Source organism: Blennius ocellaris, assembly GCF_963422515.1.
Source record: "Blennius ocellaris genome assembly, chromosome: 12".
Taxonomy (NCBI): Eukaryota; Metazoa; Chordata; class Actinopteri; order Blenniiformes; family Blenniidae; genus Blennius; species Blennius ocellaris.
The window spans coordinates 19913957-19941110 of record NC_137661.1 but is presented as its reverse complement, the minus strand read 5'-3'; the positions used below and the strand labels follow the sequence as shown (position 1 = coordinate 19941110).

At 43.8% G+C, this 27154-nt stretch overlaps 2 protein-coding genes across 3 annotated transcripts in view; both read right to left on the bottom strand.

Annotated features, from left to right (window-relative positions):
• The window catches only part of ralgps2 (Ral GEF with PH domain and SH3 binding motif 2), a 72008-nt gene extending 47439 nt beyond the window's left edge, over positions 1 to 24569 (bottom strand). For both annotated transcript variants that reach the window (XM_080506760.1, XM_080506761.1), the window contains exons 1-5: positions 24507 to 24569; positions 4627 to 4703; positions 2984 to 3114; positions 2550 to 2657; positions 1807 to 1857 (exon numbers count right to left, since the gene is read on the bottom strand). In XM_080506760.1, coding sequence (XP_080362886.1) covers positions 1807 to 1857; positions 2550 to 2657; positions 2984 to 3043 — 219 coding nt within the window. In that variant the 5' untranslated portion in view covers positions 3044 to 3114; positions 4627 to 4703; positions 24507 to 24569. The remainder of the gene's footprint in view (positions 1 to 1806; positions 1858 to 2549; positions 2658 to 2983; positions 3115 to 4626; positions 4704 to 24506) is intronic.
• A 570-nt stretch (positions 24570 to 25139) lies between these two features.
• coa7 (cytochrome c oxidase assembly factor 7) lies at positions 25140 to 27134 on the bottom strand. Its single transcript, XM_080506932.1, has 3 exons — positions 26755 to 27134; positions 26491 to 26631; positions 25140 to 25835 (listed from the first exon to the last, which is right to left on the bottom strand). The coding sequence occupies exons 1-3, from the start codon at positions 26858 to 26860 to the stop codon at positions 25390 to 25392; spliced, it is 693 nt and encodes a 230-aa protein (XP_080363058.1). The 5' UTR covers positions 26861 to 27134; the 3' UTR covers positions 25140 to 25389.
• Positions 27135 to 27154: the final 20 nt, after the last annotated feature.

The window sequence follows — 27154 nt, the reverse complement described above, 5'->3', positions numbered from 1 at the left end:
TAGGCATGCATGTGCACACACACCTGCTTTTCCCATCATGTGCCTGCAAAAAAGAAGACTGACAGTAATGGAAACTCTAGCTGAGTTCCTTGTAGATGGAGTCGTACACTTTTCTTTTTTTCCTTCTTTCTTGCTTTCCAGCAAGCACTTAGAGACAAAAGCACAGCAAGAGCAGAAAAAAAAAAAAGCTTTCTCGTCTGCCCTGCCACCTGCCAGGTCAATCTGCATATTGTTCACTCTACTCCTTTCTCTCATACAGCCTTCATCGCCCCCTCAATCAGCTCTGCAGCTCCTTTACGAGCCGCTCACTTTCTCCCCCCTGTCCCCCGCATCACATCACATCCAGCAAACAAACCAAGACCAACACGGTCTGATTAAAGCCATTTAGGAACTTCAGTGTGAAGTCTTTTTTTTTTTTCTCCTTCTTCTTTACTGGTCAAACTCAATGGCACATTTGAAACCCTCACAACGGGGCGTCAACACCATCACCCGGAGACACTGGAACATGGGTTCAAGCTCACGCTGGAGAAGAGTGCACACTGTCGGGCAAGACGGGCAAGTGTTGTGCATTTGCAGTCTCGTAATTCAGATAGTACCACACGACACCAGGCTGCGGTCCGTCTGCTGCTTTTCTAAGGCCACAGCAGCCAAACTTAAACACGGGTTATCCGCGCCTGCTGTCAGGAACGATCCCAAAGAGGACAAGTATAAGATTAGGCTAGCTCTCACTGAGGCCACAAGGCAAGGTGTACGGAAATAAGTGAGGTGCAGCAACATTTATATCCCAAAACTATTATCTATGAATGTATGGGGGCTCAAATCACAGCTGTTTCTATTGGAATTTTTTTTTTTTTTTTTGCAGAGATCATGACCATATGTACACTTTGTATCTTTTTCTTTAACTATCTAACAAAAAGAGCAGCAGATGAAAAGAATAGTTGCATATAAGAAGGCAGAGTAATAAAGAGAGAGAGAGAGAGAGAGAGAACATCTTATTAGGAAGGTTTGCATCTTTTCATACATGCTTCATTACAAGACGGGTTAAAAGTCAAACGTGTGAAAAATGGCTTGAACTCAAGCTTGTCCTAAACCCGACAACCCGTGTTGTCCCAGGCCGATCTGACAACACCCCAAAGAGCTTCTCGTCATGTCAGGAATGTTTGGCTTCCCCTGTCTTTAAGTGTCCCATAAAGGCAGAATGGGGTTGAGGTCGGGTGACGGTGGAGGGAAGCCCATGAGACTCGGCACTCTTTGGTCTTTAAAGCACTTCTTCAAAGCTTTGAGGTGTGTTCTGGTTCATTATCTTGCTGCGGCATGAATCTTACCTCCACAAAGACATAAAGCAGACGGGTGGAGCAAGTTTCTGAGTGAGACTCCTTTTAGTCTCATCGACGCGTTTTCAACAAAACGCTGACATTACACAATCCTCAAACTGGGATGGGAGCACGTCGTCTGGGATTTGCCTCCAACAAGTCAGTGCAGCCTAATATTTTGTAGTAAGGAGTCAATTCTACAAACATATTCCAGTCCAGAAATGAACAAATAGTGCAGTGTTTAAAATATTACATTTAAGGATCAAATTGTGTTTTGAAACGTTTGCACAAATACGTGTTTTCATGTAGTTTTTGGAGGGTTTTCACCAAGAGTGACACCAAACTTTGATTTGACATTTTCATACATTGCATAACAAACAGCCTGACTACTTTGCAGTTGGAAGAAACCCGAGGAGTCCACTTGATTTCGCACGATGTCAGTTTGAAAGGTGAAATGCACTCCTAATGGCTAAAGGTGTTTGCAGCAGCTCACCTCTGGCTGGATGGCTTTGAACACAGGAGCATCCATGAGCGTAATCTGACCCTGAAGGGAACCAAACAACAGTTGTTAGACGTGCTTCTGCTCAGACTGCAAACATACAAAAGCATCACCTTGTCACAGCCCCCCCCCAAAAAAAGTACCTGCTGTCATGCAGCGAGTCTGCAGAACAATAAAGAATTCAGCCGCCGGGACGTTGCTTTTGTAACACAGGCTTTGTGCTTGTGACAGGCGCGCAAGGCATCACTTGCAAGACTTTATTTAAAAAAAGTGTTTTATTAAAGATGGCAGCAGTGAGAGAACCGTGAGGCGATCCTAGACAGACGGAGCCCTCTTGTGGTTGAATTGGAAAACGCTCATGACCAACATGAGGGCATTTCCACATCATTAAAAGACATTACTCAACTACTTTTCTTTGATTTATATAATAAAGGATATCTAAAGACATCACAGGTGACACTAGTTCATTGGGAATTTGACTTTACCTGTGGAACACTTCTGCAGAGGCAACTTGGGGAATTCAATCAAGTGCCTGCTTGGCACTGGCGAGCGTCATCAATTATTACTGAACTAAAACTCTGACCCCATTTCCTTCTCTATCATCCCATCTCCTCCGGTCTTGAGTCAGCACATCGCATTTCTGTTTGCCGAACTCTTAATTTTTGTAATACTCACCCACGGAGATTAAACGCATGGAATGACAAAAGGACAAGACCCCCGAAAAGAAGGAAACCTACGGCATATTCTTCAGGAGTGACCTTCAGCACGTCGAACACCACAGCATCAAAACTTTTCTTCAGCTCCGACGAGCCTTTATCACTGAGAGATTCTGAGCTGCTGCTCCTCTGCAAAACAAAGCGACGAGCATGCACACACGGTCAAAACTGATGGGTGTGTTGTTAAAAAAAAAAAGAGGTTCTCATACAGAGGTAGACAGATGGACTATGAAAGAGGGGGGTAAACAACTAAAGTGGTGTCACGACAGAGCTACAAAAACCCCAAAACAAAACACTTAAGTTCACTTTCAATCAGAAAATGAAAGATCAGACGGCGTTCTGTCACCTATTAATCCTACACTAAACCTTTTAGCAGTGAAAGATGCTCTGCACGTCACGCACGTGACTTCAATTAAAAGATGCAAGTCGGACACAACAAGTGGGACTGGACTCACCTCAGAGACCGTTGCAGCAGTGTTGGTGATGCTTGACTGGCCATTAGGGAGGTCCATCATTCCCACACCCACGAGCTTTAGCGCAGGAGACCATTCATCGTTCTCAGCTATAGCAATGCCTGCCTGGCCCTCTGAAAACACACACGCACACACAAAATATTCCACAGTGAGTGAATTGTGCAAATACACCTGCTTCAGTTGTTTTTATTATTATTATTATGACCTGCAGTCATTTGTGTAAATACCACCACCTAGTGGTTGAAATACGGTAATCTTCATAGCCTCTCTCCTACCTCATCATCACATGACAGCAGAATGTACCATGAAAAAAAACAATTTGAGGCTGAATTTGAGATGATGGTGAAAAAGCATAGAGGGATAACGCCACTGCAGCAGGCCTGTGCACACCATATGGATGTACACTCTCACAGTCTGTCTTCATTACGCTCCAGAGAGGACAGGACAGAAGGAGCTTAGGCTATTAGAGTATTTGGAAAAGAGCTTCTGTGAGAGGGGTTTGGAGTTTAGTTAGATCCACAGCACTAAACAAGCTTACCTGTCCTACTGCCACTCAAGGAATAACCTGTTCAGGTTGCACTAATCGAGTTAATGTTTTTATCCATTTTCTCAGCTGGCGAGAAGCTCAGAATATGCACATCCCCAAACCTGACGATGGTAATTGATTTGGTTCAGTGTCATTGTTTCTTATAAAGGAGTACAGATTTTATTTACTGAGAAGTGGTTTGAAGGCTAAAATAGAGCCTTCATATGAATGCTTTTCTCCCGTCGAATGAGATCCTAACATTAAAAAGCTTGTCTGATCCCGACAGTTTCTCATTACTCGAGCATTCGACTGGGGAATGGCTCACAACTTATTAAACTGTGTAAATCTTGAACAAATAGAATCAAATTTCGGTTTCATGTGACATCTAATTAAGATGAGATTCTAATGCGCCTGATTATTCTTCTCTGCCTGGCACTGAAAACACCTCCGAGACTATTCTTTGCCAAAAGCACACAGAGAGAGACGGTAATGAAAAATAAGGAGCAGCCTCCAATACTGAGGGCCTGCAAAGGCATCCCTTGTGTGCTGGACAATGTGGGCCTGTGTGCATCTCTTTACGGCCGGCCTCAAGCTTAAATGGCCTGTGCTTAAAGAACCATTAGTTGCCTTCCACAGTTGCATTCTGTCGAACCAAAAGCAAACGCTGCTACATCATGTCTGTTCGCGTCATACTGCTCGACAGCAGAGCGCAACTGGACAGGAAGCAATAGATTGTGCCGAATAAATAAACCTTGCCCTATCATCTGAGATAACCCCGAGATTTATTATACCATGTCGACAGTGGCTACATGCAAATGCAAAGGTCACGCGGACTCTGTGATTTAAAAGCAAATATACAAGCTTATCTCATGTACCTGCTTGATTGTATGTTTATTTGAAGAAAACTGATACATTTCAGAAATAGTTCAAATATCCACTTGAGCACAACGAGTCAGATTGTACCATCAACAAAAATGCACTACTTTCTCCGACAACCTAATGTAAAGGATTATAATCATAAGGGGATTACAGAATGATTAACACAGGCACCTGTGTGCCTTTTCCGAAAACAGCCTGCCAAGTACGAGGGGATACTTACCAGATGTGTGTCAGATACACATAGTGCTGTCAGTGCCGGTGTTTCTCTGATGCTCGCTCCTCCCGTCTCTGTGAAAGCTGAAAGGACAAAAGGAGAGGGAGAGAAGGGAGAGACAGTGAGGATGGCAGCAGGATTGTTCCGACTGCGAGGAAAACCCACGCAGCCCAAAGTAACAAACACAAGCAGCCTGACAGCTGATTTTATTTGAGTGAGTGCTTGACGAATCAAACAGGCTTGTGCGACAACATGAAGAGGGTCAAAAAGCAGCTTTTCTCTCGCAAACTTTAGGTTTGTGATCAATGAAATGTCAGTACTGAGCGAATGATGGAGGGGATTAATATTCCCCCACTGTGTCATATAAATTCCCCTTCAGGAGGCATGATGGTTTCCGGGGCAGAGACCCTCAAGTAAGCGTTTAACAATATATTATGTAATCAGATTATATCCACAAACATCATCATTTCATAATTTCTAAATATATCAGTCTACATTAGAAAAAAAGTCTTAACACTGCACTGGAGGATCGTACAGTAACATTACATTAAAATCTGTGGCACCATTATTCCATAATATCCTAAAAACTTTGATCCTAAGTGAAGCTTTAAAACACGTGAAGACAAAAGTCAATGTATCACAACAGTTCACTTCAACCCTCCATCCTGCTTCTTGTTTGGTGGGTCACGTGAGGTTTCCACAGTCCGTGACCATAATTGAGGACGTGTAAGTAGACCGACCGGTAAACAGAGAGCTTTGCCTACAGCTCTGTCTTCAAAGGACTCCGACAGTCCATTACAGCAAACCTTTTACTGCGGCCCATCATTCTATTAATGCTGAAAAGGACCTCGAGTCAACACTATATTTAGCCTCGTCTTTATTTTCTTCACAGATCACTATTTATATTCTAATGCTGAAATCATTTACGCTTTCAACACTTCAGGTCATTCAAATAATAGTGGAGGGGAGGATATCGTAGTGGTTAAAGAGCCAAAGCATTATCAGAACTTTACACTAAATTTATCCACCACATAATAAAAAAAAAAAAAAAAAAAATATATATATATATATATATATATATATATATATATATATATATATATATATATTTGTTGTACTTCATCATACCATCTTTATTACACGCCATTCTATTATATATGCTACAAAATGAACAAAACTACTGGTGCAACATGAAAGTGAAAAATTGGGAGAAATAAGTTTCGGCCAAACCACAATGTATTTTATAGAAGGACTGTGAAATTCTGGATGTCGTTTATTTGATAGAATAATTTTTCCATGGTTGATTACTGCTACATGTTAAAAAGTTAAATAAACCATGATAAACTTGTACTGTTGATTCACCAATAAATACCGACATTGATTAAAACTCTATATTTGGTATATCATATGCATAAACTCTACTTTCACTCAAAATGTAACCTTGCATTAAAATTTAAAGCAGCAAAAGAATTTCCAATTACTGGATCCACTGCGGAATCAGAGTGGCCTTGATGTGAAACTAATCTCAATCTGAATGTGAGCCAGGAAAAATAAAAAAATAAGGAAATGAATGGGTACACGCTGTGCCGAGTTTCATACTTTTGGTTAATTTAGCACAAAAAAGGCAGGTTTTTATTTGTTTATTTTAATAAACCCTGTTGCTCATCAACTTGTACATTTGCCGGTATGGCTTCAGAAACTATATAGTCTGTGCCAAGTACGATAGTTTATACCACTGGTATCTGCCATCACAAGCTGGACCCAAGTCTTGTTTTACCCTGTATTGCTTCCAAGACGTTGCATGACCCACATTGGCCAGTAGGTGTCTCACTAAGCCAGTAGACAAACGCCTGCGTGTTCAGCATGTGAAGACCACAGTTGTGGCATGCTGGCCAAACGTCGATGGCCTTTCGCCACCAGGTAGTGGCTGTTCCTCATCCTCTCCAGGTCGTTATTCTGCTGCACAGGGATGCAAACCTGACCGACAAAGCATGGTCAAGGACGACTCCCAAAAACCACGATAAACCTTTGCTTATCGCATGTATTTATTTGATTTGTTTACATAAATGTCATCCGACTGTCCAGAGATTTCCATAAGCGAAACAGATACAACATCTCGACGTGTGTGAAACTGGAAGAGGCCATGTGCACATCTGCAGTCTGTGTGTCATTGTCACACAGCAGAGTGTTGAACCGTCTGTACCCTGAGGGGCGTAAACAGCTTCAGGTGACAGCGGGTTTCTGCTCGTCTGCTGCCAGTCACATTGTTCTCCGTTTGAGCCGCTCGTCAGTCTTGATCCAAACCGATGTGGACCTGTTTACGCTCAACTTTACTACTTCTTATAAAAAAAAACGCCCACACCTCCGGCTCAGCTACTTGGGGGGGGGGGGGGGGGGGGAAACCAACGGAAGTCATTTCTCTGCGACGGGATTCTTTATTCAATCCCGACTTGTTGAGCTAAGCGTTCCCCTCTCGACTCCCGACCGTGAGCTTAGCGGGAGTGTGTGGTGTTTGGTGACATAATCCCCCCGTGGTTCAGTCCTCGTGCTGCAAACCCGAGGAATGTTTGAATGCTCAGCTGTCACAACACCGAGATAAAGCATATAGATGTATGTATTCTTAAAAAAAGCTCGGGGATAACAAGACGAGCTGACAAACGTTTCGGCATCGCAGGGACAAGACTTCAGGAGGATGCGGAAAGGATTAGATGAGGAGGTGGAGGATGACAGAAGAGGAACGACTGAGTGGCGCGGCTCAGGTTGGAGCTTGTACAAGAGGAGGCATTGTCTTGAGGATGAATATGACTCATTCCACTGAATAGCAGGTGCTGTTGAATCAGACCTTTTCCGAGTCGGCCGCCTCTCCCTCTATTCACGATAACGGCGGCCTTTTGACATTTGCATGCCGTATAGTTCACTCACAAAAAAAGCGCTGGCCTCGCTGCAGGGCGCACAGCGTTAGCAAGGGCTTTCCGAGGGTGTCGTCATGCACATGCCGGTGTATCTGTGCAGTTGACAACACATTCCACATCCTGCACTGACCCTTTTTGCATTCCGGTCTCCAACTGGGTCCGAAAATGGATCCAAAGCCACCTACGTTTTTTTTTTTGTCATGTCCCCTGTCCTCCTTGAGCCACTCATCTCCTGGACTTTCTGCTCCGCCTCAACCTTTTATTACAGATAAAATACATGACCCACTACTGTAGAAAATTTTTTTAATAAATCGAAATATAATAAGACAAAATAAAACGACTATGATGACCTGAAGGTAAAGCGCATCAGAGAAAGCAGGCAACAGGCATATTTTAGTTTGTTTCCATTTGTGGCAGCAAAGAGAACAATAAAACAAAAAAAAAATTATAATTGAATTTGATGAAAATTAAAACCATTCATCTGGTTATTTATGAACATGGCAAAGAAAAGGTAAATAACAACTGAGTCCTGGAAAATTGACGTACGAGGGCTGAAATCATCTCTTGACAAGCATCTGAACCGGCTGCTGTTCATCCCCTGGAAACAGCGTCTGTTGTTTGCTCTATTATAGCATTTTCAGAACTTCCCAATCTGCCGTAGCCATAACAAAAGTGTGGCAGTGCTTTCCAGAAGGCCCAATATAGTGGCGAGACCAAAAAGTTAACCTTTAAAGACAATGTGCAAAACACTGGTAAAAGATTTAATCGGACTTACTTTTCAGGTTGTTTTTTTTTAGCAAACTACGTCCCCATTTTGACAACCTGAGCATCCTTGCCTCCTCAATCAATGGATAATACATAGAACAATCATTAAGTCATAATTAAATTTGCTCACACACTTTTTTTTTTTTAAACCACAGAAATCTGGAGCACCCCCCCCTCTTCCAACCAACGCCTGTCGACTCCGAATACCGTACAGATGCGGAGCCTGGTGCGTTTGAAATTGCGCCGCAGACGCACCAAAAGTCAGGGGGAGCCAAAGTGGGTCAGTGTCTTGAGCTGAGCGGTGAGGGATGTGACAGGCAATTAAGCTCTGCCCCCCATCTTCTCTTAAGTACACACACACACACACACACACACACACACACACACACACACACTCCGACGGTTCACACCGTCAACGTTATCTTTTAAACTGCTGATCTGTCACATATTTATGAAGACCGGTTGGCCTCAATGCCATTTGAAAAACAGACCTCACATCCTGTAATCTGATCTCGCCGCTTCAAGCGTATTAAAGAATGGTCTGGTTCACTGCCACGTATACAGAAAGTGGGCCTGTAACCAAAGAATCATTTCCCACTTTTATGGACGTTTTTTTCTGAAGCTTCGTTTTAATCACCGCATATTTAGTCAGTGGTGGCGATGGTAATGTGATTTCCATCCTAGACGGGGGGGGGGGGGGGGGGTGGAGGGGGGACGACACCATTGATCTGGAGCTAAGTGGGGCTGTGCAGATTGCACACGCCCTCTAATAACCAGCACGCACACGCAGCAACAGCCGTGTATCACAGCGGTTCGATATACACTGCTCTCGCTCAGCAGGTTGGCCGTTCAAGCAGAGGTTGGTGGTGATGGCTGCGGAGGGACAATGGCGGACGTGTCGACATGTGTGCCTGTCGAGGGAACATGACTAACAGCCCCCTTCACACCATCACTTAACATGCCGCCGATGTTCAGCAGCTCGTGAAGGTCAATATGGGGGACTATCAGTACCTCCGTGGGGGTTTAGACTATCAGGGGAGGGGAAAAAAAAACAAAACACGGTAAACGTTTTCACATATACATCAGCAGACGGGAAAGAATTCAAAAAAACTAACCACGCGACACTGTTCATGACTCAAAACAGGAAGTTACAAGACAATCGTTTGTCCTCCCAGTCGAGAAGGCTGCTCACAATGTGCCTTATTTACCAGTCACGAGATGCAAACAGAGCAGAGAGCTGCTGAAGGAAGCCGTATCGTTTCACGGTAAAAATCATCTTTTAGAAAATCAATACGCAACGAACCCAGTGACACAACAGACGTCTCCATCCAGCAATTCAACCAGCAGCGCTCCACCCTCAGATCAGGAAAACGTCGTGCTATCCGTGACCACCTTCAGGGCCCCAGCATTCACAACAAGTCTTTAAAAAAAAAAAAAAGAAAGAAAGAAAAGAAAAGAAATAGCACAAGGCGTTCACAACTCTCTAACTATGCAAGTGAAATTATGTACTTGTGTTTTTTTATACACTGCATTTCTCACAATTACATGGCTGCTAGTGCCGAGCCCTCATGCTCCTCTGGCTGTGAGGCCTCTGGAACTTTACAATGCAGACCAGTGTTAACCAACAGCAGCTTACATAATGCATATAGTCTTATGCATAACACATTATGGAGTAAATACTGTACACCCCCTCTGGTATAGTTGTGCATTCTAATATATGTAAATGTAGACATATGCGCTTGTAGTTAATTCACAAATAAAGCCGATAATGTTTGAAGCTTCTACTTGTGCGACTCCAAATGAAACATTAGCTGGAATTACAGTGGCTCCCATGCAGAGGCTGGTTATCAGTGTTACTATTAGTAATGACACTAAGGTCCGAGGTTAATTTGCACAAGAGACTCCGGTCATCAATCACCTCTTTGGTGGCATGGAGGCTGAGTGTGGCAAGTGTGGCTGCATCCAATAAAAAAAGACATTAACAACAACAATCATGAGTAATCGAAAACTGATGTAATTAAAAAAGCAACAACTCGTCAATAATGCCGGATACATAAAAGTGTAATGTGATTATATACTGCATAAGCATAGGTAGGTTTGCCTTTACAGGTTGGAGGACTGTAAATGCAAACAGAACATACTGAGGCTGTCAACCTCAATGTGACCAATGCCACATTTGATTAAAATTACAACATGATGAATAATTTACCTTTTTTTTGTGTCCATTTTCTAAAGCAGAAGAAATTGAATTTGCACATAAATAATGTACCAGGGTCTGTCTACTGCTGAATCATATACTGTGTTGAAATGTAGGTCATCTTGTCCTGCTCAATTGGCATCAGAATGTAAAGTGAAGAATGCGAAGCACAAGCCGTCGCCTAATTTTAAGCATACCATGAATTTCCTAACGGGTTCTACAGCAGCGTTGCACGAGCAGCTTGCGCCGTGCGGTGCGGTGGTGCTTTTTATAGACGCACTTGCCCGTCTTGCTCTTTCTCCACTTCTGCCTCTATCCTTACATCTCTGCCAGTTGATTATTAAAAAGCCAGGCTTTACAGAACGGCCTTGTCCCCGACTTCTGTCTTTTATCCTCGCACAACCCCCCCCCCCCAACTTGGTATGTCGCCTCCAGTCTACTTTAAAGTAAACCAGCTCACATACACAGATATCTTAGAAATGAATGCACACTACAACAGCTGCAGCTACTTACAAATACAAGGGCCCAACTGGTGCCTATAACAGTATCTGATTATCCATCAAATGAGCTGAAGAGGGGCTACAGTGCCAGGCTTCTGAGTCGTGGCATGTGGCAGGGCCTCAGAGTGGCAGACGGTCACGTGTGGGGGCAGGACTGGTGTGTAAGGAGGGGATGGGGAGGGGGGGGGGGGTCCAAATTGTAGCTGGAATGGGAGCAGGCAGACAGCCCAGTTACAAGTTCAACTCTTCTGCCGGGGCCTGTACGTTCTGCAAATAGTGACGGGCGAGTGGTGGAGAAGGAGGAGGCAAGGAGGGGGGGGGGGGGGGGGGGAGAGGAAGCGGAGGAAGTGAGATGCTGGCAGCAGCACTGTTGTGTGTGGTCACTCGCTGCACGGACTATTAACAAGGAAAGGGCAGGCGAACAATGTGGGGCAACAGAGCAGTAATGTTAAGAGGAAGCCGATATGATCTCTATGGCTTCCTCTATGAGTCTCTGAGGATTGGCACAAGACGAGGCCACGGCAGTAAAACTCTTCCTTAGTGGGGACAAAATGCAGACACCTTCAGGCCCGGAGGAGACGGCATGAGTGGAGATATCAAGAAAAACAAGATGTAGATCTATCCGAGTGTGTGCTCATGTGCGCACAGATGTGTAAACAAGAGATAAATGTCAACAGGACTCAAACGGTTGCCTATCCTATTGATCAATAGCAATGGAGCTATTCGGGTAAACACATTTGAAGCAAAATGACCTGCCTACTCCTGCAAATAAAGAACAAGTTGGCTCAAAACAGACTTTTTTTCCTACCCCCTCCCTTCTTGAATGTAAAATCCATTTTCACACCGACCACTGAATCCACTCATTTCAACTTTGACTCTGATCGGCAGCTGTGTGAACAGTGGAATCAGTGTACATTGATCCAGCTCATCCAAAAAAAGCCATTATAACCGTCATGCAGGAAACACAGACACCAGCATATATTATTAAAAAAATGTGTCCGAATTTCTGTAAAAGTAGCTCTCAAATGGAAAGACAAGGACAAGGAGAGCTTCTTCTGATGTGTGGTTAAAAAAGGGGATTCGTGATTTGACCTTTGTTTACCATGCTGTTTCCATCACTGTGTACCACAGGGAGAGGGAAGGACCTTCATCATTCAAACCAGGGGGGGCAGTAAATGTTGACATACATAAAATGCTGATGCACCACAGGCTCCAATTAAATTAAACGGCCTCACTGGTCTAGTCCAGTGGGGAAAAGGCTGCTAGACTGATATGAGAGGATATAAATTCCTACAGCATCAATAATAGCAATCAAAGGCTGAGACAACAACTATGTCACTTTATACCAGAATATGTATACCATAATATCACCAGTGCAATACAATCTTGTATTACAATCTTTAATCTTGTGGGAGCAGAATTCGCTACATTGAGCAAGAAAGTGATTTCAAAAGTTGGCAGTAAGCATCCATTCAATCTTTATGTGTTGATTTTGGAGGGGGGTGGTTCTTAAGATAAGAAACATGAGTCAAGGAGTTGCCAAAAACGTCACGTTACTCACATTCGACTATATGTTTCACTCAATCGTAACGTTGAACGCAACAATAAGTCTTTATACCTGTAATACAATAAGCATCTGTACAGGCGTCACATCTCAACCGTTGTTTTGTATGCACACTTTTTAATCAGTATGGTAAATATACAAGTTGATGTTTAGTGACACAGCGGATTAGTAAATGTGCTTTGTGTTATAGACTTTTTTTTTTCTTTACATAGGAAAACAAACCTGGTCACAGCACAGGATTGTGCAAGCTGAAAAAAAAAGATTGAAAACAATGTTTTTTTTCCACTTTGATCGATATTGATCATTAAGATGTTTATTTAAAAAAAGATAAATAAATAAAATAACTATCCATACTGTTGGGTGCAACATCAGTCAGATTACAGGCTGAAAGAAGATGCCTGTTTTTTTTTAAAGTTTGAAAGGTTTCAAGAAATATTTTGATCACAAACACACATTCAAATCGTATAAAAATCCAAGTTCGGCAAGGGGAATAATGGCAACAATTACTAAGGGTTACTCTTTAAACTACAATCCGAAGTAAACATTTAATTACCATATTCAAGCCTATGTTTCCTTACTTTTATTGCTACTCCAGTTTACACATGGTTTAATCTGATGAAATAGTGGTGAGCTAATTAAAATATATTTTCAGTAAGAGGTAAAAAAAAAAAAAAAAAACCCGACTCAAAATAACACGAAAACAAAATTGTCTAACTGCTGAAATAACCATCTGTTTACATTCAATACACAATGAGATGAACAGATTATTACTGCGCGGTTGTCTAATATAGAGCCCCGGCTAATCTGAATGCGTCTTACGCAGCATGCTGTGAACCCGTTAACCTGCCGTCATGGCAGCCACTGCTAAGAAGGTTATTCAGCTCTGGCCATTATTTGGACTCGTGCTTACTAAACACGGCAAACAAACCAGACAGGTTCAACGTTTCTTTTTAAGAATATACACAAATGAACTGCAGATCTGTATAATTACTCACTGGGTTCTCCTTTACAGTAGCCTCTCAGGTGGGCTGCTTTTTAGCCAGCAACACCAGACACCCTTCTTCAGAATTATTTCTACACTAGACAAAACCTTGAAAATCCATGCTATAGCTTATCTCGCACAGTTGAGCGTTTTTTGCTTTTCAGAATTGTGGCCTTCTTATTTGTCATTTTCAATTGCTGGAGCAGCCAGTGGATACAGAAATGCAAATGCACCTTATTAAAAGAGGTTGAATACGTTCTATTACTGCAGGTGTCGCAGTCAGAGAAATGTCAACGCATTTATTAATTCACATTTGAAATGATATGTTTGGCAAGATTAATGATCCCTCTTTTTGTCTGGCCATTATACGTGATACAATAGATGCACAAAGCAGTACAAAGCATTCGTTGGCCTTTTAACCGACTGTATACAAAATGATCCGTACTATGAAGACTCACGCAATTTGAGTTTATGTTACCGTACATCAATGAAGAAATTATGTGGCATCTGAGGAAAAAACATCTGTACTCGTACCCATTTCTCTCACTCAACAATCGCACAGCCTGACACAGCAATACCTTTTAGAACCATGACAAACTTCATATACCAAAACACTGTCAATCTGTTGACATGGAGACTTTCATAACACATCCCAACTCTTTGACCCTGCTCTGATCAAATATAAAAGATATAAGGTCTTGAAATCCCCCCCCCCCCACCCCCGGGTCACTCATTGCATTTGTTTCCAGACGTACATACTGGCGCCATATTGCAGCTAGCTCCTTGCTTTGTTACGATTCATCTGGACAGTGTGAGCCTTAAGCCAAACGTAAGACCGCCAAAAAAAATGTCTCAATAATAGTTTATGAGGTGGAACGAGATAAGAGGGCCGCAGAACTGAAAGAAAAACTGGAAATCTGCTCTACAGTACAGTATTGTCTCACCATTAAGTGAATTCCCTCAACTCAAACCAGATAGTGTAAACAACTACCTCATCCGCCTCAAACATTACGTCCACCTCCTTGACCCAGAAGAGCTGTGCACAAAGTCTCTGTAGAGTCTTGTCAAGCAAATGTTTGATCTGCTGGCGACAGTCAGACTAATATCTGTGTGTGTATGAATACAGTGCGTTACTACGTCTTCGGTAATACCGAGAAGGGGAAAGGGCTGCACAGTTTTGATTCGAGTCACTTTGAACTTGCTTAACAGAGCAAGACTGAGGTAACAGGCTTCCCACACAGCTTAACAAATGATCTGACACACACACACACGGCAGCACGCATGACTTCCTCCCACACGGCACTGCCTCGTCCCAAGGGTCAAATAAAGCAGGTAATTGCAACATTTTATTGTCATACAACTTGCGACTGAAAACACAAGCATGACTGCCAATATAATGTTCTCTCCTTTACTAAATAAAATCAACCCGGATTATTAATATAAATAAAATGTGAAAAGTGTGCATGTTCGAATACAATGCCCAACTTGAGAATAATGTAATAAATTGTACAGATAATAAATCGTACCAATGAACAGTTAACCTCGGGGAGAAAGGCTCACTCTCTTCGCCATATTCAACTCCTCCATGTTTTTCCTCTGCGAGAAAAATGAGCTCTTTGCTTGTCCTGCCAAGTTTTTAAACCTGGGCTTAAATGGAGTCGGGGCCATTCTCAGACACATGGAGGTGCTCATTGGAGAGCCTTAGACGCCATTTAGTTTTGATTATGTTCATCGTAGAGGAAGCTGCCTTGCAGTTGTGTGCGGAGCCAAACGTGGTCAAGATGTACGGCATAGGCTGAATTTCTTCAGAGCTGGGAAAGTGAAAGACAGTGGGAGCATCGGTTCTTTCATCTGAATAGAGATCAACCAACTGCATCTGGAGAGGCGTGGCGTTTACTTATTCAAAGTGCTGTGTGACTTCTTATGAGAATCCCCGACATCCATGATGAGAAATGGGCTCTTAATGAACCTGGTGACTTGCTGTACAGAGCTGAAGCTGTCAGAATGGTTGCTGGCATTTAGTCAGATTATCGATAAAGTAAACTTTTGCGGCCCCTGAACCTGTTCCTACTTATTCTCTGTGATCTAATTTCTGATTGGAGTGGGCATGTCTGTTCAAAACCTTTATGTTTTGTCTTAAAATGCCATTATACATAGGAACTTTTAATAAGTGCAACAGTTTCCGAGCAAATGAGACACAGGTTTTAGTGCTTCTATGGAAAGTATGAACAGAAATGACTATTTTCACGGTCGATTTTTCATTTTTTGAGAACGCCATTTGGTCCTCACCCATCTTTTTCTCTCCCTTTCTCCATCTGTCTCTCTCTTTCCTCCCACTCTTCTCATTTACAATGCTCGCCCTCACATCTGTCGGTGCTGCAGAATCTCAATGTTTAGCCTCTGAATTACAGAGACTTGATTTGGCTGCGAGGCATTACGTGTGACGACTTTACTTGCATGGAATTGCCCTGTGCATTTCCTCAGCGCCTAAACCATTACGGTAAAGCCTGCAAAGGCTGTGCTGAGTCAAAAAAAAAAAGCACCATGCAGGTTTTAAATCATAACTGCTGTTGTGGCTTTAGGTAGATCCAAGTCTGTACGGGACAGCGTCTGGGTCCGGACCTCGACCAGTGACCCTTGTGACATTAGAGGTTCACTGCCGGTGGGGCTAAATGGACCTAAAATTAGGAACAGGGTAGAAAGAAATGACGAGAGAATTTCATCTAAAAACAGGAGATGATTATAGTTGTATTGACTGGGAGTAAAGAGTCATACTGCAGCCACCACCAAAACCACGAGGACACGGGCCCGGGGCCAGTCACGGTTTATGTAGGGCAAGATGAATGGAAAATAGACGCCACTTGTATAGCCCGATTTAACCACTTGGAAAAGGTTCACACTGTTAGTCATACTCACTCTTTCACTTAAACATTCCCAGATCAATAGCTACCACTGCCATGCAAAGAGCTTCCAACACTATTGGGGGGGGCAACCTTGGGTTCAAGGTCTCACAGGAGGACATCGCTTCATTACATTACATGTGCAAAGACACAACAGAAAATAAATGGCCCTGCACACTGAGCTTACCAGAACACCTGCAGGTGGCTTCATTTCAAAGCGGACTTACTAAATTATTCTAAATTTACACATAAAACATTTGCTATATGGCTACACCGATCCAGCAGGTTGATCTCAGCTGACTCAGGGTGAGGGGGAGGACACACCCCGGACAGGTCAGCAATCACATCTCAGGGCAAACACAAGAGACAAACAGTCACACCGGTGACCTGTCCAGGGTGTATCCGGCCCTCGCCCATAGTAAACTGGGATTGACTCCAGCACCCATGATTCAGGATTAAGCGATATGGAATATATGTACATTTGAAGAGTACCGACAACGTTGCTTGAAATATCACTAATTACGCTTATTACTCCCAATGAGATCTACATGATTTACGGAATCAATGGAATTTCACATTTATAAATATTACTAACCCAACGAGTAACTCAAACAGTAAAAGGACGTTTCCAGCTCAGAAGATGAAAACATACAACACACCGATGAGACGTTGTCTGACAATATTTTTGTCACCTTTGGTCCAGTATATCAGAGGACTATCGCCTAAACCTTGTGAAGGCAGACATCACATGCACAGACGGCTGTTTGCTCTGAGAGTCCGTAAGGTCAAAGGTGATATGGGAAGATAAAACACGACACCAATACTTACAGTGGCCATGGAGAAAACAAAACGAGGAAAAGTAGAAAAATAACAATGAAAGATAAACAAAACAGAGTACAGGTAGACAGAACCAAGACATGGTTGTCTCTCTTGCTAAAAAGGCCGAGCGTGCACTTTCCCCCATCTGATAGCAGCTATGAAAGATTGATTTTTTTCTTTTTTTACATCTTTCTCTCACAAGACGGAACAATGTTACACTGTGTACTTCTTCCAGCGAGGAAGTGTGTGAGAGACGGCGAGAAGGAGCGGGAGCGAGACGGGGAACAGAGCCTGCATCCAATGGATGAAGAGCAACAGCTGAGACCGGAGAAACAGCTGTATCTTTTCAAACCCCCCCCCATCCCCCAATCCCAGCTCTCCCTGAATGAGCCCCTCTCTGATCCTCCTCTCCAACAGAGCAGTATGGCCAGGGGCTAGCCTCTGTGTGTGTGTGTGTGTGTGTGTGTGTGTGTGTGTGTGTGTGTGTGTGTGTGTGTGTGTGTGTGTGTGTGTGTGTGTGTGTGTGTGTGTGTGTGTGTGTGTGTGTGTGTGTGTGTGTGTGTGTGTGTGTGTGTGTGTGTGTGTGTGTGTGTGTGTGTGTGTGTGACACGTATAACTGGTCTGTGCCTCTGATCTCTCAAGAGGACAAGTACAGGCAGGATCCATGTGCAGCTAAACATCCATTCGTTAAAACTAAAAATAGGAAAGACATTGTTTCCAGCGGCAATGTCATATACACACGCCCTTTCTTTTCTCAAATCGTTACCGACACCCCCCCCCCCCCCACCTTTGCTTTCCTTTTGTCTTATTGTCACAATCTGGCAAACTTTCAGATCATCTTCCCACGTACAAAGCAAACTCAAAACGGTTTATAAAGTACTCTCATTCTTCCATGCAAAGAACTTACTTCATTCATATGTGACACGCATGCGAGTTAACCTGATTTAACAGAATAACTATAATAGTATTTGTTATTATATATAGAGGTATTGACTATATTTATGAACGGTGTATTACCAGCTATACCAGCAAAAATGAACAAAAACCAGAGTGCATAACATGACTAGACAATAACAAGATTGACAGTTGGTGATGTAAAGTGTATAACTGAGGGCATGTGCTCACACGTCTCTGTCTGCAAGTAGAGACCGAACCTGTTGGGGAAACTGACAAAGGCGACAGGAAATGGATCGTCTCAATTACTAACATTTGAATTGATTGTGTGAGAAGCCACCGAAAAACATATCTGCACAAGATGTGAATCATTGCTTCTTCTTTTTATTTTTTTTATCAAAGAGGTATTAAAGGGTAAACAGAAAGGCAAAGAGGAGAATGGGTGAGGCGTATAAAGGGCTTTATATTCATAGTATGCTTATGTTTAAAAGGCCTGCTGTGAGCCTGAAAAGTACAGGTTGGGATGGGATGGAGGGAAGGAGTGCAAAAGATAACACAGAGAAGAGGGGTTCAAAAAAAAAAAAGAGAGAGAGAACATGGTGAAGGAATCATGTTTGTCTGTATGTGATCTATTGTCTTTGGCTGGGTTCCCCACAGGGTTCACAGATTTCCATGACACAGCCGAGGCCCGGCTCTCAGTTTGAATCCTGAGCCAAAACACTCAGACAGATAGATGATGCCGTGTTGCAAGACCACAAGAGTCGTCTCGAGCAAAGACACAGTCCGATGGAACGGGACAACGTTGCAGGGGAAGTGGAAGGGTGAGGCTCCTGTCTGTTTATAGTCAATCCAGCCAGGAGGGGGATACTGCATCCTTGTCCTGAGAACAAAACCTCTCAAAACAGTCCAAACGCGAAGTCTACGGTTTTGAAAAATCAGAACATTTCACTTTAAAGCATGAGCACACATGCTGATCACATGTCGGAGGAGAAACAACCACAAGAGCTTGTGCATGAAGATGTTTAATCCTCCTAATGATGACTGACTGGATATATTTAGATTTCATGGCTATAGACTCCCCATAAATTGTACAATGAGAGTGTGCTTCAGTCTTTTCTTCTCACATGACTTAAGCTTTCAATATGCAATCGTTATGCATGTTTCGGACTATTCATAAGACAAAGGTGTGAAATGCTGGCGAGTCCCATCACTCATTTGATAATCGTAGAACAGAAGTCCTGGGGACCAAATATCCACAAATATAAAATGTTTTAGTGCAAATAAATAGAATACATGCATGAACGTGTATTATCGTCCTAATAAGTTCAATTTCAATGTCATGCCAATTTGTTGGGCCACGGACCATATGACACAGCCATCGGCTCATCTGACCTGACCTGAAACTTGTAGTTAAAAGGACCTCAATGCGTCAGATTAAACTTTATGGTCATGAAAATCAATGAGAAGCCTGTATTCGGAATTTATATACAATTAAAGCACACCGCGTTTAATATTCACCCGTGTGTTTGCTGGTGTCTCTTACCCAATAAATATGTTGTGCATGTTTTGGCATTCTCTACATAGTATTTTTCTACTCGACGTTGGAATGGATGAAAACTGAACCACCTTCCTATTATTGAGCCATTCTGCGGAAATCTCGAGGGAAAATCTCAACATATCGTAAATATAATCGGCAAGGTCTAGAGCCACTTTAATGATTGCTATGGAGGTGTGACGGTCCATTTGTCCATTTTCTAGTAGTTTATGAGCGTTTTAGACGCCATAAAAAGGTGGAAGAGTTATTGTTGTGTGAAGTTTACATGCCAACACCTGACAACTGGCAAAAAAAATATAAAAATTGGTATTAAAATGCATCAAAATTTGAGGATTCATAGCAAAGACGAAAATAATTCCCTCAGACCAGCCAACCATTTGTCAAATATATAAATTACATAAAACTTTTAATTCTCTCGTCAAAAAGATTCAATCTTAAAATGGGTGAGCTGGGGTACCTTGTTGAATAGTTTACAGAACAAGGAGGTCATATCAGACAAATTGATGTTTCAACACTGGTGGTAAAGATTGCATGTTCCTCAAAATGTTGATGAGTCAGCCCCAATGCTGGTCTTAAAAACTAATACGAGGATGATTAATTTACAACGCCAAGCCCTATAATAATTTGATTAGTCTTCACCGTCACGAGATGCGTTGCTAAACTTAATAATGCATGCTGCGCCTCTACCAAGCAGCTTATTTAATACCGTTTCCACCGTCGGCTTTCAAATAATGCAGACCAACATCGACTGGCTCATAAGGCAGCAAATGATTCCCTTGCAACGAACGGCGGCATGAGTGAAAGAGCAAAGTAAGGCAGATGAGGTCAGGCAAGGCAAACTTATTTATAGAGCACCATTGAGACACGGTGCCTCACAAAGAAATGAAATAAAGCAAGGCGGTTAAGAATGTTAATCTTAAGCGATTAAAAAAAGAATACATTAAAAGCTTTCACACAAACCTTTTCTTCAAAATCCAGACTGTCTTGCTTTCCTCCCACTCTTTTTCCTCATCTGACTTCAATCCTCTCTGCTCCTGCTGTGTTTAACCCTTTCTAGAAATCTGTATTCCCCCTTTTCACGTTCTTTAGACCTCAATGCAACACTTCCTCTTTTTTGACCCTGGCTTGTGCACTATCGGTTCCTTTTCGTCTTAAGTGGAGCAACCTCAACCCAAGTAGTTAAAAATTCAGCCTCGGCACAGTCGGAGAGCCTGGATGAGTGCAAACTCACAGTTGGAGTTTGGACTACCTTTGTCTCCTGCACTTTCCCAAAAAAAAACATGCCGCATCTTAAGAAGGTTAAATAATGAATCAACACGATTGACCTAAAATGATAAAGCAGAATTTTTTACAAAAAGAAAAATGACACAAGAAAGAAGTAGGAAGGTGGTATTGGTCTTTTAGTAAACGTAGTATTTCTTGATGCAGCATAAAGGATCCTGCCTGGCTATTGGAAAAGTGAACAAAAAAAAAAAAAAAAAGGCAGGACGAAAATAGCATCAGATCCCACTCACAACAAGAAAGAGAAACTCAGAGCAAGTGTTACACAGAGAAAAGCGTCAGGGAGAGAGGTATAACAGGAGTCCACTGATTTTGCAACTCTTGGTGTGTGAGCCACTCCCCAAGGACATTTGACTTTAGGGTTAAAAAAAATGCTCTCATGGACGTGCACGCATGTGTGTTTTAGGAGGGATTCAGCCATCAGTCAGGAGAGACACCCCTTTTCAGTACCGCGCTCCACTTCTCCTAAACAGGCGCTGCGATTACAACACAGCCGGAACCACATGGCAAATAACCCTCACAACAATAAGAGGAGACAGTTTCGCACCACTTCCTCAAACGCTCTCCTGTGTACAACATAAAAGGCGTGTTTGCTTCGACCCCCGCAGTGAGCCACACTGCCTACCTCTGAGATTTCTGAAGTGAAAGCTGGGCCGTGCATTATCCCAGAGTCTTATCTTCTCCTTGCACACGGTCCGCTAGTCAGGTGGCAGCCGAGCCCGCTTCTGAAACACCCACTTCAACAACAAACCGCCGGCGACATTAGAAGCTCGTCACATTCTTCAAGTCCTTATCGAGCCCTCCATCATAACCCAACGCTGCCGTCACTGGTCAAAAAACGGCTCGTCAAGTGGACAGACCTCCGTTTTCTCACGCCGAATGACTACAGAGCCGAGGCGTCAGAGGAAGAGTGTGACGACATGTGACTTTGCAGTTCCATCTGTGCTGAATGGATGTGCCAGACATACGCAATAAAGTTGCCCTGGCAACCGAGCAACAGCGCTGGTTGGAGGTCACACAGACACAAATCTCGGTGCAGAAAAAAAACAAAAAAAAAAGCTTCAGTAATGAATATTAAAAAGTCACAAGAAGCCTGAGAAATGGAAGCCATATCCAATTCTTTTTGTGAGAACTATGTGATGAACATGATGTAATGTGGAGCCGAGAAACACAATCTGAGAAAGACCAGGGGTTGTATTTGATGACGCAGAAGCCCTCCGGTGTTTTATCCCTTTCTCTTGTAAACACACGGCTCTGATTCTGAGAAGGGAGTTTCATTTCTCACACACACACACACACACACACACACACACACACACACACACACACACACACACACACACACACACACACACACACACACACACACACACACACACACACACACACACACACACACACACACACACACACACACACACACACACACACACACACACACACACACACGTAATCTCTAACTAATCACATTTGCAGGCCTTGGATAGAGCAGTTACACCATGGGTTTGAACAGATGGGCCCACATACATGAAGCATCTTTAGGATTAGGGAGGCCCAGAAGGTGGAGGTAACAGAGAAGGTTTCTAGAAAGTAGCTGGGGCTGAAGTCGTCCCCCCCCCACCCCATCCCCACCTGGACTTAAACTAAACTTGTAACCTTGTTGTAGCAACCGCCATCATGCGGACCATGCAAACTAATTAAGAATACAACTACTATACTAACCAAAAAGACACATTCAGCAAACCTCCCAGGCGTTTACAGTTTCTGTTGGCAGGCAACAAATATGCAACATGACGTCTTTGTGTACAGTAGAGAATGAGAGACGGGGGGGAAAAGGATTAAGTCTAAAATACACAATGTCGAGTGCTGCATTTGTAAACAGGCCTGCAGATGGGAGTTGTGTCACTTAAGACCGGTACAAAGCTCGATGAAAGATAGAATACAGAATCAACTGTAGTCTATTGGATTACAGACTCAGCCCTGATACTTGGCACTGTGTTTCAGATGCATGCCATATAATAGCATGAACTCTGGATGGATGGATGATATTCTCCAAGTTCATTACAAATCACTTGACACATGTATGAGTTGAACAGTTAAAGGCAACTAATGAAAAACAAACAGGACCGTTCCAGTCTTTTCGGCAAAACGGCACGCCACAGCACTGCAGAGGCATGCTGGTCATGAGCGCGAACCGGTGACCTCTGGGTCATAAGTGAAGTGTTGAGAACAGCAGCTCCACACGGCCACACTAAATATCGATATGGAACATTCCTTACAGTCCTTCAAAAAAAAAAAAAAAACAGGGTGAGATGCAGGCCTGAGCAACAGCCACGATACTCAGCAAGCTGGACAAGATCCTTGAGCGGAGGGAGGTTTTCTTCCAAGTGCGATCTGATATGAAAAAGATAGGCAATTTATAAACTTACTGACAACAGATTTTAAACACAAACCATCACAGATGCATCTGCTCCAACACTTTCGTCATGGGCTAAATCCCGTTTGACATGTTGCAATGATAATAATTCTGTATTAAAAAGTCATAATATTAGTCCTAAGCGCATCAACCTGAAGAGTGAGTAGATTGTTGTGTTTTCCCGAAGCTTGTTTTACCAGCCAGTTTGAAGGTGTGTGACCTGTGTCCAACCTACAGGTTAAGAAACTTTTGCTTTATTTCTTCAATTCGTGACACCAGGGTGGACTGCCGGCGGCTCCCTCTCTTTGCCAGACGTCTATCTAATCTCACATCTCTTGCTGGAACTTAAGATTAGACGATAGCTAAAACTAGATACAGGCCACGGGGCTGTTTACTGTATTGTTCGTGGGTGAACCCACGCCACACCCAAGCACTCCCCGGAGGGTGAGACCGTGAAGAGGGGAGGGGAGGGGGGGGTTCACCGCCAATGAGACGATCCGGGAGCGGAGCGCCCGCACTGGGGCACGGCTGCTAAAGTGAGCCGCGCAGGGGGCCAAAACGGCACCGACCGGCGACACAAACACCTTGGTCCCGAAATAGAAGCTTAAATGCGTGGCGACGGAAGAGCAACAACGGAGTGTGGATCGCGAAACGCAGCCTCGCTCCGCGGCCACACTCTCTCCACATCGCAGCAGGTTTCTCTCCACGCTAAACTAGCTCGACTCTTCTGTAGCATGTGAAGGGAGCGCATGATTTATGGTCGCATCCAACTCGGCGGCGGCGGCGCCTCTCCTCGCCGGCGGCCCCCCCTTGTTATTCACGTGGGAGGCGGATAAAAAAAAAAATCTTAATTGAGGGCTGAATACACCATCAGCAACGTGCGGTCTACGTTTCAGCGTTCGGGGGCCCAGCTTATCGCTTTCGATAACGTCTCCGTGGCCCTTGTCGCCCAGATTGGACGCCGATTTAGTGCGATGAAGGCGCGTCCTGCGTTTAAAAACAAACACACCCAGCCCAGCTTAGCGCTTTAGCTAGCTTCCGCCGAGCGCAAACGACGCCGAATCACAAACTTTAAAGTCCTTGTGACGTCGTGCGACTCACCGAAGCGCTCCGTTTGTCCTCTTTCTCCGTCCGGTATTCCAGCGGGCACATGAGAGCCACGACACACGGCTGAACTGCTCGCAGGCGAACGCTCGGAGGGGCACGACGCTGCGCCTCTCAACAGCTGTGCTGTGTTTTGAATGGGGGCTGAGCGGAGGAGACGCACGGCGGACGGGCGGAGCTTCAGCCCGCAACATCAAACCCACTAAACCCACACCGGGGCTCACTTTTAGCCACTTCGTGCAGGCGCGTCGTAAACGTTCATATATCTAACGGGATCGGTTACAAAAAAAAAAAAAAGACAACTACAATGGTGACCCGTGGGACTCCCACTCGTCTTGTCAATTGTGATGCCGGGCTTCAGCTTAAAGCGCCCGGTTCGGTTTGAAAAAAAGGGCGCAAAGTTGCTCACGTGTTTACGACGCCCTCTTGCGCCCGCGTGTGACAACGTGAAGTGAACTGTCAGTGGAGTTCGCGCTTTGTTCCCTCTTCAGGATGAGCGCGTCCTCTGTGACCTTTCATACCAAAAGAGACGTTTCATTGGATGTTCCACCATGTAAAATGTAAAAATGTCACCCTAAATTGGAGCTGAAAGGTGAAAGAAAGAAAAAAAACTGGAAGAAAAACAACCCATAACAGTACAAATCAATAGTTTTATTCTCTTACATTTACAATTATGTAAGGCTCAGATCTCCTGACTCGTATTACTACTGCTCTCTGGCCTAGACCATCTATAGACTGAAGCGGTCACTCAGTCTATTGTAAAGACAAAACACACTTTTAAACGTGTATCCAGATGTACGCAAGGTCATAAATTTACTGGACACAATGTTTGGAGTGAGATCAAACTGAAAAGAATGAGAATCGAACAAAAGCGCCAAAGTCACTCCCCAAATTTGAGCTGTCTCTCTTTCTCTTGACCGTGCAGCTGTCTCGCCCGATTCTTCAGCTCCTCGGCTTTCTTCTCGTCCTTCTCCGCGCCATCCCCGAGTTTGTACATTCGACTCGCGTTGGCGCAGCCCCACACGTGTCCCAGCTCACAGGCCCTGTTCGCAAACTTCAGAGCGAGCTCCATGTCTGGGGCCGGCCCTTTGGGGTTGCCCCCTATGAACATGGCACTCAGGTTGAAGCAGGAAGGGGCGAAGCCTCCGGCGCAGGCCTTCTCGTAGTACTGCCGCGCCGTCGCGGGGTCGGGACCCCCTTCCATGGCTCGACCGTCGTGGGCCAAGAGGCCGATGTTGTGGCAGGCGTCGACAGATTTCTTTCCTCCGGCATTGCAGGAGAGCATGAAGTAGGAGTAGGCTGTTTTCAAGCACTCCTTGGCGCCACCTGGTGGAGAAGATCAGAAAGACAAGCTGGGAACTTGATTCCCCTTCTGCCGAGTGAAAAGCATTCAAAACTCATTAAAAGCATCAATCGCAAAAAATAAACTGATACTGATTTCCCTTAAGTGGAAGTTGGCCACTAGGCTGTATACTGCAGATAGAAACCTGATTGATGAGTAATTTAGCCTCCATCCAGTCATGAGGGGATGTTTCATTCTGCTTTCGCATGTTATGCCATAGTATTAGACTCCTATGTACGCACATAAGTGCCAAAAACTATACCTCTCTGATATTATATTCCCATTTTTACTGCACCAATTTGCAATTTTAAGATTTAGAAAAACAATCTATTGTCTAGTATCTGGTGAGAAGATACTAGAAGCTGGATGCTAGAAGAGATAAATGTTGGTTACAACGTAGCCGACCGGATGTAAGATACAATCCAGAAATTTCACAAAACAATCAAAGTAAACTAAAAGTGTTGACAGGATGCTGATGCTGTTCAGGCACATCCTGATACAGGCAATATGAAAAGCTTAGTAATGTTAATCAAAAAAAGCATACGACTATAAATACTAATGTAAAGTACAAGTTCTGCATGTTTAATTGCTGCACATTACTTATTTGACAGAGAGTAAACGAGGATGCAAACAGCCAACCTTTGCCTGTGACGTGGTAAGCTCCAATCTTATAGCAGCTCTCTCCAAACCCATAAGTTTCACAGTTGCGTTTGAGCACTTGCGCTGCAGACTCATGGTCTTTCTTCACGCCTTCCAGGTAGTCGGCGAGTCTTTGACACCCTGAGGAGAACATGTCAGAGGAGGGTCACACAAAGCATCAACATGTCCAGATCTGCAGCTGGGGTCCAGCTGGGGTATATTTTTCAGCACAGATCACCCAGTCACACTGCTGTCAGTTGTTACCTTCCGGATCCTTTTCTTTGTAGCACTGGAAGCTGTACTCCACTCCCAGGTTATCCAGAAACTGCTTCACCTCTTTCTCATCTTCGAAGTTTATCAGTCCAGCCATGTCTCCTGTGCTGTTTTACCTTCACAATGTAAACACGTGTTGGAAGACTGGGCTCCCTTCATCCACGAAGACTTGACCTTGGCGATTGAGTTTAATAACCGATGTTACAAAAGCGTCTCCAGCGCATAAAAATGTCTGGAGATATATGGCTGCCTCTGGTCACGAAGTCGTTAAAAAGGTCGTACCACGGCTGCTCGTGTAATATTTTTCCCTTTCAAAGACAGAAGGACATGGTCACGCTTGTCCACTACTCATGCTGTCTTCCTTGTTTTGTCATCCTGCCTTGCCGGCTTC